Source organism: Plutella xylostella, chromosome 16, assembly GCF_932276165.1.
Source record: "Plutella xylostella chromosome 16, ilPluXylo3.1, whole genome shotgun sequence".
NCBI lineage: Eukaryota > Metazoa > Arthropoda > Insecta > Lepidoptera > Plutellidae > Plutella > Plutella xylostella.
Genome location: NC_063996.1, coordinates 9,288,328 through 9,302,309, shown reverse-complemented (window position 1 = coordinate 9,302,309; position 13,982 = coordinate 9,288,328). Strand labels below are relative to the sequence as shown.

General features: G+C 38.2%; 1 protein-coding gene across 1 annotated transcript; it reads left to right on the top strand.

Moving 5' to 3' along the window:
- The first annotated feature begins 5,223 nt into the window (after positions 1–5,223).
- LOC125489708 lies at positions 5,224–7,416 on the top strand. Its single transcript, XM_048626505.1, has one exon. It carries the CDS (start codon positions 6,059–6,061, stop codon positions 7,256–7,258), a length of 1,200 nt encoding a protein of 399 aa, XP_048482462.1. The 5' UTR covers positions 5,224–6,058; the 3' UTR covers positions 7,259–7,416.
- Positions 7,417–13,982: the final 6,566 nt, after the last annotated feature.

Sequence of the window (13,982 nt, the reverse complement as noted above, 5' to 3'; positions counted from 1 at the left end):
GCAATGAATAAGTTCCACTTATAAAGTGTCGGCACCAAATGACCTGTATAAAATATAAAGGTCATTAAAACTAACAGGTAAAGCTGATGTCGGTTTTCATGAAGTTAAGAATCGTGGCTCTTCGTATAACAATTGTTAATCGTAGAGTAACATTTTTGAATGAAAATTATCAATTTTCAATTTAATTTGTACCTACCGTGTGAATGTTTGCAGGTCCGCGCACAGAAGCTTTTATATATTTATTTTGTCGGCTGCGGATATTGTTAAATATGAAAGAATGGCCATCTGTGACTCCGCATACGCCGCACATATCCTTCGATTAATGTTGTTTTACTACGACTGAAATCAACATTCGTTACGGGGCCGTATATCGTTTCAAAATATTAAAAAATCTGCGTAAATTTTAATGTAATTTATCATTAAAATTGGAATCCATATTTTTAATTTCAAAAGAAAATGTTTTCGCTTTAAAATTGTTTTTGTGCACTATCATGGCGCGGCGGGCGGCTCCGCTCCGCTCGCGCTCTCGTCACTACATGCTTTTATTATACAATCAGTCATTCAGTACAGTATTTATGGCACCATGTTAACAGTAAAATTCTCTTATTTTTTTGACTCGTCGTAGTACCTACTTGTGTGGGTGAGGCGCTGGCCGACACCGAACTCACCATCGGTTTTTCTCTGAGGAGTGCTACACGGTCAGGTCCGGCTGGAAGTCAGGTCTAGGTCAGATGCGGCTCCCAAAAAGTTGTAGGTAGTATGCCAATATTGCTTCGTTGTGTAGAGAAACGGATAGTATCTATGGAAGGCGTCGTAGCTTCAAAACAAATTGAATGTAGTTATTGATGTTATAACGGTGACCTACATCACTTACATAATATTATCATTAGTATAGGAGCCGTAACTTACCCAGAGATAATTATGTCGACACTTGTCTTAGAGCTTACCAGAATCCAAACACAAATTAATTCTAAATCTGATATTTTTATGTAATTAATAAACAAATAGTTAGTCATTGGGCAGGCCCCGCTGGCTGTCTCGGTTCCTTCAGCGCGAGATAACTTTTTCAATTAATCCTCTTATTAAAAAACAGGCGAGAAATATGCTGCCCGTGGCGAGAACTGGAACAACCAGAGATTTGGGTTTTTTTCTTACAACTCCTTAGGTATTTATTAAAATTATTTGTCTTGTGGTATTATCATGTTTACTTATGATAAATTTACTTGCTATCTGATGTGCAAAGGCTCTCATCGGTTTATCTCATGTTTATGTGCTAAAACCGTCACTGAGTGAATCTATCTGTTGGTAAATGTTGAAACCTACTCGTAAATATCTATTCCCATTCCCAAACCAGGACTTTGCGAGTCAACGAGGACTGCGAAGGCAGCTATTGTATGCACCCGCGCCCCGCGCCCCGTACCCCGCGCCCCGCACCCCCGCCCCGGCCGCGGCACAATACACCGCACTTCCATTTAAACCGCTTCTTTTATCTCTTTCTCCATTTTACATGAGTTTGTTAACATTTAGAAGTGTGTGGCTCCACTCGCTCCGCGGTACAGATAACAACAGACGCTCGCCCGGCGCGGGTCGCAGTTCATTGGTGAAAGGGGGAAAGCTGCGTGGTTTATTTTCAGATTATTTTAATGCAGCGGAGCTAGATACAGTTTTAAAGAAATTAGTTCGTGTACGGGTCCGCACGTAGTAGACGTTGAGAATCCCATACACTAGATGTAGTAGTTGATAGTTAGTTGTAGTATTAGGAAGCACAGTCACAGAAACACTGATCTTCACTAAAGGTAAGTAAGTTTATTATGGCCAAAGTCTAGTAACACAGTTTATGAGTGTTTTTGAGCCTTGCCCGCGTAAGTAAGTTGCGAGTTCCACGGTTGATACAAGACTGAAGTTAGGTAGGTAATTAGGTCAAAGTAATATTAGTATGAATGCAGTAATAAGTGTATGACGCGTATGACGTCACGCAAGGTGTACGGTTCCGTACGTTTAGGTCATTTTCCTAATCTATTCTACATGTGCGATGCATTCTACGGTCTACATCGTACAAATACAAATAGTATATCTCAGGAATGTACGTTATTTGTGTTTGACATTACGTTTCTGTGAGCGACTTCCTGGTTGCTTGATTTATAAATAAATCAACATAAATGTTTATGCGGGGATGATATATTAAAATATCGAAATATTCAATAATGTTTAATTCCATCACATAAATATTTTATTCAAACAAAAATATCCTACCTAATCATGTACCTACTTATTATCATAAAGTATTCAAGGATAATATAGCATATATTTTTTTTCAAATTCATTATTAATAGTTTAGGAATAGTTTTTAACACAAAAAATGACCAAACCCCTTGTTTTATTATTATTACAATAATTGTAGTAGAATAAAATATTAAAAGCTAATGAAATAAATAATATGTTGCAATTGAAAGCTGTGGACCAGAATGACACGGACTTTATTCAGAAATTGTTTCCGAACAAAGCGAGTGGGCGACGAGACTTTTATTCTTACTTCTTTAATTTATATAATAATATAAACTAACTTGCATTATTTTAGCCATTGCATAACTGCAAATTTAGAAAAGTTACAGAAAAAGCCGCTTTTTCGAACGAAGAGTAGTTTATAAAAAAATTACATTCCTCAGAAAATTTTATATTTATACGATGAACAGAGGCATTTGGCTTAGACTTTGACTAACAACTCAGTTGTTTGTAACATAATAACTCAACCCTTTAGTGGTGTGTGACGAGAAGCTACATACATAGGCGTCTACAATTGCGGCTATTTGCAGTCATTTAAACTTTCATATAACAACGCAACAATTAGTTAAAAGCAATTATTAATTTTGTATTTTATTGATTGACCATCGTGACTGCCCCCGCGCCCCGCCGCCACTTCCCCCGCGCTCGCTGTTCTGTGGTAAAACTTTACAAAAATCTCAGCGCATTGTGAAGTTGAGTGAAAAAAGTTCCGTTTGCAAAGTGCATTCTTTACAGCGAGGAAGCTCGGCGCCCACTGTTACTATTTTTTCCATCGAGTTGTTTGCTGCTGGAACTTTTGTTTGAATGTTATTTTTTGTATTCGTTGAATTGCGCCGCATAGTTGAGCTGTTACCTCATTCTAGGAAATAATAACATTTAAATAGAGTTATTTTGTTTAGTGAAGTGAATAAATTTATTATGATAATGGGATTATGTTAACAGTCTTCGAGAATTGAAATACTTGTATTTGTAGTTGTATAATGTACGATTTTTATATCAATGACCGATAAAAAATATAAGTCCCGACTTTGTATAGAACCCGATGCCTTCTGCAGTGTATTATGATGTACTATCTGCACCATCCCGTCTTCAATAAACGAAACCGAGTTATACAATTTTTTTTCTGCCAACAGTTTTTCTCGTGATTTAACTTAAATTTCCTGGCGCGGCGCGCTGTTTCCTGAAGTCAGCAAAACAGGATGCTGAAAACTGAAGAAAATGTTTACTGTAGCGAAGCTGAGATTCTATTAAATTATGAGTGTTATTTAAAAAGGCAATAAAATGGAAGAAGTGCAACGACGGAAGTGGCCGCCGGGCCGTGCTGCGGGGGCAGGCGCGCGCGGTGGTGGCTTCTAGTCTGTATCCGAATAAAATATAACAATCTTATAAACTTGGTATAACCACTGTAAAGTGTAAGCCCGTGAGTGGCTATGAGTATGATTTGACGTGTCTGCGGTATTGTGATGGTAAAGACTACACGCGGCGTGGTCCCAGCGAGTACCTGCCTCCCGCCCCGCGCCCCGCGCCTGCCCTCGCGACGGTCCTGATTCAATTTGTCGGTCGGCGGGACGCGGGCCGGAAACGCGCTCGTTTGTCGACGCGAATAGCTGCAGCCGCTTACAGTATTTACGGCTAACTAACTATGTATCTAACTATGTATGTAACTAACTATGTATAACTAGCTATCTCAACTTTCTTGTATTATAAAATAATGATAAGAATCTAATTTCTAAGAATATGTACACATATTTTAGACTAACTGACTGAATATTACATTGTTTCGTTTACTCGTTACTACTACTACCCGCTACAAGCTACGAGCTACACGCTACGAGCTACACGGTACGAGCTACAAGCTACGCGCTACGAGCTACGCGCTACGCGAGCGGAAGTCGGAAGGCGCCCACTTCCTAGATAAGACTTCAACGTTTTTTGCCACAAAGATAAAGCTTTCAAAGCTGTTTGAAAACGGAAAGGAAAAGGTAGATGCTACGGTGTTTTAAATAAGAGATGAACGTTTTTTACGCTGTCATGGAGTGGAGAGATTTGGTACCGTAAAAGGGTTATTGTTATGTAATTCAAGCACAAAACTTAAAATTGTATCATTTTTCGCTAAGAATAAGAATACTTTTACACACGAACTGTGAGCACGTATTGTCGCGTTTGTTATGTAATCAGTGTATGTGTGCGCAAACAGCCCGCGGTGGCAAACTGCCCGTATTTGTCAATCTTTCAGTTTATTTTTATTTGCAGTCCTCGCAGCCGCGCGGCTCCGGCGACTTTTTGTGTAAACAGAGAGTTGTGTGCCGAGTGTGACGTCACACACACGCCGAGATTCTAACCCGGGACAAAATGGTCAATGCGTATTTGGCAATTTTTTCAGAATTATGAACCAAAACGATAACAGCAAAAAAAAATTAAAATTCAAATGATTTATTGCATACAAGAAGTGTGTACATGGTGTTATATTCTTAATACTAGGCACTTACAATTTAGTAACCTTTTTCAGGTGTAGCAATTGAGGGCATGCAATTTATATAATTTAAATTATTATAATACAAAAAATATATACCATTGTCCACTTTTTCCTCGGCCTTCCACATAATTAAGCGAATAATCTAACCAGTACTGGTTACCAGAAACCTATCGACCAAGAAATCCTCATTAGAAAATGGAGGTGGCTGGGGCATACCCTTAGAAGACCTGGAGAAACTCCTTCGAAGCGCATACTCACCTGGAAGCCGTAAAAGAGGCCGCCCAAAAACAACCTGGCGACGTTCTGTGGAGAGTGAGGCAAAGGTTATGAGGATGGAGTGGGAGGATCTCGCAGCCGCTGCCCAAGATCGAGTCAGATGGAGAAATCTTCTCAAAGCCCTTTGTCCCTGCTGAGGGACGTCAGGATGGATGTATGTATGTATGTACTGGTTACCTGTATTGAAGTAGCATAATTTATTAAACACTACTTCCATTTATTACTGCAACATCTCCACTTTAACTGCAACGTGACGCACGCAACTTGTGCCTAGTAAGCACCAATTGTTATTTATAAGATTATGTTAGATTTTGTACTGGGTTCACTTTTAATTATGGATTAAACACATCAAGACCAATCAGTCTCTTTTACTCGTGCGTCGGCCTTTATTAGATGGCGACCTTGCCTATCGAACCGAAGACGATACAAGGCAATTGTTCAAGACAATCTGAAGAACGAAAATAATCATGGGAAAAACTCAATCAAAAGAAGAAGTAATCATTGCACAAAACGCGAATGGATCAGCTTCTGCCTCGACAATCCAGCACCACACCCAGAAACTAGAAATAATCGAAATCCTGATTGGCGTAGCTGTATTTCTATTGATGGTGGCCCTCATCTACCACATGATTAAAAAGTGTAATAAACACTTCGTCCGTACAATTCAACGGGAGCTGAACCGAAACAACATCGCGACCATGTCCCGCACTGAACTAACCACCAGTGCCGTCTGAAGAAAGAAGGATAAGCAAGAGGAGTCCAGGGTATAGCCCGGCCCACTGGAGTCCAGGGTATAGCCCGGCCCACCCAGCAGCAGCCAAGCAGCCAAGCAGCCACGTAGATGTCCACCTCCAGCCGCCAGCCCGTGCGAGTGCGACGACCGAGGACCCCCCAACACGTGTTCCGGCCTACATAACAACGTCAGCGACCGACCGAAGGTATCGAAACTAACATGATACATTAATTTTCAGATATTTAATTTAATTTGTGTAAAGGTAGACTATATAGGCATAATGTTATAGTATGTCCCAGCAATTAAAAGAATTGCATCATAACATTAATTTAATCAAAGAATATCTAGTTAAAATTGGGCCTGAGCGCCGTAAGCAACAAATAGCTTATAAAAAATTACAAGAGGCTAATGACCAGTATAGTAAACTCGATAATATTTTAGTTCGGGTGAACCAAGAAATTAAGGAGAAACAACTTGGTACGGAGTGCTGTGAATTACTCCATAAATTAATTAGTGACGTACATATAACTTATCGTAAGATAAAAGGTCTTCTATCCAGTTTAGATAGTTCTAGCCAAACTGAAGATATTGAACATAGGATACAGCATAAATTATACAAAATGGCCGATTCTTTTGATATCAAAACTGCAATTTCCCTATTGCCTGTAATGACCGGACAGGAACAAGTGACCAATCAATTAATCGATGGTATTTTACTATATAGCTCACTTATAAATGATAGTAGTAAAAATACTTTGATAGATTTTGTTCTAAAAACGAGACTTTCAGCCAGTGCAAAACTGCGTCTGAAAAGTACCTACAGCAATGTCCAAAGTCTGGTCGATGACATTCGAAAATATCTTTTGCCGAAAAAATCAACAGTAGCGTTACAAACTCAGTTGTTTTCAACTACTCAAGGTCGAAGATCAATAGAGAATTTTGGAACAGAAATTGAGGAACTATTTGTAAATTTGACCATAGCCCAGGCAGATGGAGATTCTACAAAATATGACGTACTTCGCCCCTTAAATGAAAAAACCGCAATAAAGCGGTTCTCAGACGGTCTTTCCGACCAACGGCTGAGTACCATTATTGCCTCGCGACAGTTCGAGTCACTTCCCGATGCTATTAGAGCAGCACTAGACGAACAATCTATGTGCAACCAGCACCAAAATCAATCATTGCACTTCCAGGACCCTCGCCATACATCGGCTGTACCACAAAGTTATTATAATAATAGAGGTTTTCGTGGCCGAGGTAACTATCATAACACAAAATACAATAAATTTAATAATTCACAAGACAATAAGCCAGGTCAAAGAACTTTCTACCGAAATGTAGGTCGAGGCAATAGGTACACAAACAGCTGGCGTGGCCAGGCGCAGGGCGCACGCGGCGACCACTCGCGATTTCAGCGAGTTCAGCACAACGACTCCGATGACGTGCCAAATTCCGAAGAAGTAGAATTTTTTCGTGACCAAACAGAATAAAACACATTCAATTTTAAGTTTTAATAATTTTTTTGAAATTAGATGTGGGCTAAATTCAGATGATGAATTAAAATTATTAGTCGATAGTGGAGCGAGTCTATGTGTACTAAAATATGAATGGTTATTAAACAACCAGCACTTATTAAATTTAATTCAACAGGATAAAATATTAATAAAAGGAATAAGTGGTAATTTAGAATCCGTAGGATATATTTATTTAGATATTATTATTAACCAGGTAGCATTTAACCAAAAGTTCTACATTTTTAAAAATATATCTTGCACCTCAGATGGTATACTCGGGCAAAACTTTTTCACACAATATAATGCGGTTTTGAATTATAAAAACAATACCTTGAGTTTGGAAAATCAAAACAAAACTATCATCGTACAAGTAAATGAAAAATCAATTACAATCCCGCCGCGATGCGAAGTAATTAAACACATTCCAACGACATTAAACAATGATTGCGTCATATTAGCCAAGGAAATTAAGAAAGGGGTCTACACAGCAGGTGTTATTTCCACACCAAAAAAGGGCCATATTCCAATTAGAATCTTAAACACTACTGACAGTACTATTAAAATAGGAATTAGCGATTTTGAAGTATTTTGTATGAGCGATTACAACGTGTGTAAGTTTGATGAGGATATTATTACGTCCGATAGAGTTAGGAAGTTATTAACTTTACTCAATTTACGTTCTTATTTAAATAAGGAGGAACAAAGGAGCATTGAGAGCGTGTGTGCTAAATATGCCGACGTTTTTCATATGCCAGGAGATACTCTCTCCACAACTAATTTAATTGAACATTCTATCAAATTGAAAGACAACACTTCACCAGTGTACGTCAAGCCTTATAGATTGCCAAACGCACTAAAAGGTGAAATTCAAAAGCAAGTAGACGAGATGCTTAAACATGACATTATTGAAGAGACCACCTCTGAATGGTCTAGTCCTGTACTTCTAGTCCCAAAAAAGACAGATAGGTCAGGAGAAAAAAAATGGAGACTAGTAGTCGATTATCGTCAATTAAATAATAAAATTATAGACGATAAATTTCCATTGCCCAACATTACAGAAATATTAGACTCACTATCTAATAACATCTATTTTTCAAAATTAGATCTGAGTCAAAGTTATTACCAATTATCTCTTGAGGAACAATCTAGGAAGTACACCGCATTTACGACGGACAAACAATACCAAATGAAAAGATGTCCCATGGGATTAAAAACATCGCCTAGTGTATTTTCTCGCCTAATGACCATAGCTATGTCCGGATTAAATTACAAAGCCTGTTTAATCTATTTAGATGACTGTATTGTTGTTGGGAATTGCCTAGAAACCCATAATAAAAATCTAATATCAATTTTAGAACGATTCCGTAAGGTTAACTTAAAACTAAATCCATTAAAGTGTGAGTTTTTGCGAAAAGAAATTGTTTATTTAGGCCACAAAATCACGTCAGAGGGTATTTACCCGGATCCGTCAAAAATTGAGTCATTAAACAATTACCCAACTCCACAAAATGCAGACGAAGTCAAAAGATTTGTAGCGTTCGCAAATTACTACAGACGTTTTATATCTAAATTCGCAGAGATTGCATACCCGTTGAACGCACTTTGCAAGAAAGATGCAGTTTTTCTATGGACAGACGAATGTGAACGTGCTTTCCAAAAGTTAAAACAGGCCTTAATTAGTCCAAAAGTCCTTGACTATCCAGATTTCTCTGATAATAACACGTTTACGCTACAAACAGACGCTTGTAAGCAAGGGCTTGGCGCCATACTGTCTAATAGTAATGGCAAGGTAGTAGCGTATGCGAGCCGTAATCTGAAACCGGCCGAAACACGATACCCAGTGATCGAACTCGAACTACTTGCTATTGTTTGGTCTGTACGACATTTTAGACCGTATTTATATGGCAAAAAGTTTAATATTAGAACGGACCACAGGCCGTTAATTTATTTATTTAACATGACGGATCCTTCAAGCCGTTTAACTAAATTTAGGCTTTTCCTCGAAGAGTACGATTTTGAAATAAGTTATGTACCTGGAAGACAAAACGCAGCTGCAGACGCATTGAGTCGTATTCCATTAAACTCCTCACATTTAAAAGAGTTGCACGAGCATGTAGTATCCGTCATGACCAGAGCACAAACCCGTAGGCTACGTAGGGGCAGTACTACCACGGTGGTCGAGAGTCCCGCTGAGATAAGGCCTGATCAACCTAAAGTTGTGGATATCCTCAAGCGTCCGGCTGACAGCACGGAGTTAATAATATATTCTAATAACAGTAAGTTAGGGCAAATAGAGAAGTTAAATAAAATCTCAAGTAAAAATGGAAATTGCATTTTTGTGCCAGAAAAATTGGCCATATTTGTAACATCTCGATCGTTATCTACCGTAAGTGTGTTAGCGAGAGAGTTACAAAGTTTTTGTAAGCAATTAAATATAAATGAGCTCGTTATTATAAAGAGTAAACAATATGAGGATTTAATAAATATTTTACTGAAAGAAATGAGTCAACTTAATGACATTCCAAGGTTACTTATTCTCAAGGAAGTCACGAGAATAACTGATAAGGACATAAAAACTATGATCTTAAATGATTTTCATTTATTACCAACCAGTGGCCACGCTGGCGTAAACAGGATGTTAAATAACATCAAAAAATATTACTTTTGGCCAGGAATGACTAATGATGTAGAAAAATTTGTGAAAAAATGCAGTAGTTGTCAAATTCAAAAGCATTCCAATAAACATACTAAGGAACCGATGATAATCACATCTACGGCATCCACAGCTTTTGAAAGAATTAGTCTAGATTTAATGGGTCCTTTGAACATAGACAATAATAATTTTAAATACATTTTAACTATACAATGTGACTTATCAAAGTATGTTGAAGCTTTCCCGTTCGAAACTAAAGATGCTGTTTCAGTAGCTAGGTCCTTTGTAAATAATTTTATTTTAAAGTACGGAATAGTAAAAGAGGTCATAACCGACCTTGGTTCTGAGTTTATGTCATCAGTTTTCAAGGAAGTCTGTAATCTACTGAATATTTCTAAACTACACTCTACCGCATACCACCATGAAACGTTGGGAGCCTTAGAGAACTCTCATAAAAACCTAGGAGCTTACCTTAGGATACAGTGTGATAATAACAATACTGATTGGAGCAGTTGGCTTCCGTTTTGGTGTTTCTCCTATAATACCTCGGTTCATACCGAAACTAAATATACCCCATTTGAGTTAGTATTTGGAAAAGTTTGTAACCTACCTAGTAATTTAAAAAATACAGTTGTGGAACCATTGTATAATCCTGACAGTTACCCATTGGAACTTAAATATAGACTCGAAAAAGCTCAATGTGACGCTAGAAATAACTTGTTACACAGCAAAGAAATTAGAAAGTTATATTTTGATAAAAAATCAAACCCTGTTAATTATAAAAGTGGTGATTTAGTTTTAATAAAAAATCAAGTAGGTGATAAGTTAGATAGGATTTATATAGGACCTTTCAAGGTCATAAAGGTTATAGAACCTAATGTTGTAATTTTAAGAGACAATAAAGAATATGTTATTCATAAAAACAATACTAAACTATATTTTATGTAACATGAATTAATTACTGTAGAATAGTCACTTAGAAAATATATTATGTTATGATATAGTTGTTATGTACTTAGTTAAAGTTCTTTTAATACTTAGAAAATATATTATGTTATGATATACTTACTTGTTATGTACTTAGTTAATTTTTTTTTATACTTATTATATTTAGATAAAAATGTGAGCCAAGTAGTATGCCTCACATTTTTTTTTGCAGAACCCCGGGGATGAAGGGTCTTTAAGGGGGAGATGAAGTAGCATAATTTATTAAACACTACTTCCATTTATTACTGCAACATCTCCACTTTAACTGCAACGTGACGCACGCAACTTGTGCCTAGTAAGCACCAATTGTTATTTATAAGATTATGTTAGATTTTGTACTGGGTTCACTTTTAATTATGGATTAAACACATCAAGACCAATCAGTCTCTTTTACTCGTGCGTCGGCCTTTATTAGAGTATAAACGATCAATTTAGCATTAAAATTACCATTATCACTACAAATGGACAAACAGAAATGTTGAAGTTTATGTTTATATGGTTTATGCACATGCAGTGCCAATTAAAAATCATAAAACTTGGTCGGGTAATGCCTGACCCCCGCCTCCGCCGCCGCCGCCGCCGCGCCGACTCACACAAACCGGGTTATCGCGGCGGCGGCGCGCACTCCACGCGGCTCTTTGACGCGCCGCCAGCAAATTAACAGCGGGAGGAACCGCCAGGTAATGCACTTACTAGCTCCTTGCACCCGAGTAGGGGCTCACTCTATCATGGACTGAGGATTAACATAGTGTAGTCGACTATACTCTACTATAGAAGTTGGCTTTAAATAATATCGGGGCATTTGCTCTTATATTTTAGACCATAAACCTATTTCTCGCCTTAAAAACTTCTTTCGTGGGAATTTCTGGATCAAAAGTAGATAAAGTAGTTTTTATTTAGATTCCCACATACGACATTTATGCCAAAATCGCTCTAGTTGTTATCCTACAAAGTCAATGATTTCAAAAGGAAGGATAGGCCCTTCAGAACATTTTACTCAAACCTTCTTCATACAAGCAAAATAACTGTTATCTGTCATTATTTGTTTGAACTATGTCAGTGCCTAGCAACTATCTTGACGACGTAACCTTGTACGTGCGTTAATAATTTACCATCCCGGACATTGTTTTATTATTTGCAGGCGCCATATCAATAATTTAAGACAAATCCAACTACTAAAATCAAAACTGTTTTGGGCTGGTCTACAGCCCAAAACAGTTGTAGAGCGTCCCGTACAAATTGACTAAAAATCACGCTCCAAAACGTAAGTGTGTGCAACAAGAAAATGTTCTCGGAGGATAGTCAACAAAAAATGACGTCCGAACAAGGTTACAGCGCGCGGCCATTGTAGACTTTGGTAGTAAAATAATTATCACTTTATAATGTCTCGACATCAGAACCAAGAGGGCCGATGTCCACTTTTTGCGAAAATCACTTTTTAAAAGATCTTTTATCAGTTTTTTGTCCTCTTTCTTTTAGTCTAACTCACGTATCTCTATCTCTTTTTGTTCAAAAGTTCAATTTCTTAAAAGTGGTCGCATATCCACAGTACACTGGAACCATACAGACTGTTTATAATTTCAGACGTTATGGCTGTACAAATATGAAAATAATGTTATTTTTTACGGTCGGTTGTAAACAACAGTCCAGAAGTACTTGCAAATAGTTGATCTCATATCAATAACGTACCCTTTTGTCCAACTAAATATCACTTCTATGCGGCCACATTTTCACATCAGACCTTATGGTTCGAAACATATTCAGTTAAGTTCATAAAACCCCGATTTAAAAAGAGACAGCACTAGTTTTTTCACAGAGTATGAGCGAGACAAAGCATAATGCCATCAAAAACATAACTTGGAAAAAAAGCCTCGCAACCGTAAAAAAATGGTGGTTTCACGTACTTAATAAGTTTATTTTATCAGTTTCTACTAAAGAGTTCTCCTGTTTTAAGTTATAAGCAAAAATCTTGTATGTCTTAAATAATTAGATTGACTTGAAAATTGCATGAAAACACTATATACCTCACAACTAATATGAGTGCGTTTGCCAAGTCAATCTGGTAGATAGGTGGAAAATCTCTCCACCTACCTACCTGATTGACTTACTTTAAGTAATAAGCCCACCGATTTTACTTATCCTTGTTGTGAGATATATAAAATTCATCTCGTATTTAATTATCTTATCTTATTTAAGACATACAAGATTTTTATATTTAAATGGTCCCTACGGTACGATACTTTCAAAGAAGCCGTACGCTTCTGAGGTCTTGGGATACCTAAACATGCAGATAGGAAGGAGACAGGATAAATATATAATACAGTTGCAATTTCCTTCCTTCAAAATAGGCGGCAAAGGAAGCAGAAGTGTTCAGAATTTTTATCTTTAAGGTTCGTCTGCCTGGCTGGTGAAGTAACTACGAATTCTACAAGCAAGTCTATTTTCTTCTTTAGGAATTCACTCCTTGCCCGGGCCTTCAGCTCCTCAGACTTCCGGGTGCCTATTCAGTCAGGTGGCATGCGGCCGCTTAATTCTTATGACGCCGGCTTAGCTCCAGATGAATGTTGTCCGGTTCGGTGGATAGACTCAGGGAGCCGTTTCGTCGGCTGGTGCCAACAGTAGGAGCTCGCAAGGATAGGGTCTGCCTTTGTGAGGCCGGTCATAGGTGGGCTGAGGTAGCGAAGATGTTTGTGCGGCCTATTCTAGGCGGGATCTTACATGATACGCGGCAGACGGATTACAAACTCCTCTACCGACTTGATCTTGTGGTCGCGGGTGATGACGTCAATTCTAACGTACCATTCGGCCCCGACGATAGTCCTCAGAGTCAGGTTCTGCTGTACCTGGAGCCTCTTGCAGTTGGTCGTCGAGCATAGTGAGTACGCCGGAGCGGCGTAGTTAATACGGAAACGCATGTATGTTTTAAAGATCCCCAGCTTCGTGCGCAGAAGGAGTCAGGAAGCCAACATGGGACAGAGCATAGCCCATTCGGCCTTCGCCTGGTAGACTGTGTTGACCGCTTGCACACTCATGGTGAGCGTGCGCTCAATCGTCACCCTC

Coding starts and splice junctions, on each gene's coding strand:
- LOC125489708 (XM_048626505.1), top strand. CDS start 6,059: ATGTCCCAGCAATTAAAAGAATTGCATCATAACATTAATTTAATCAAA.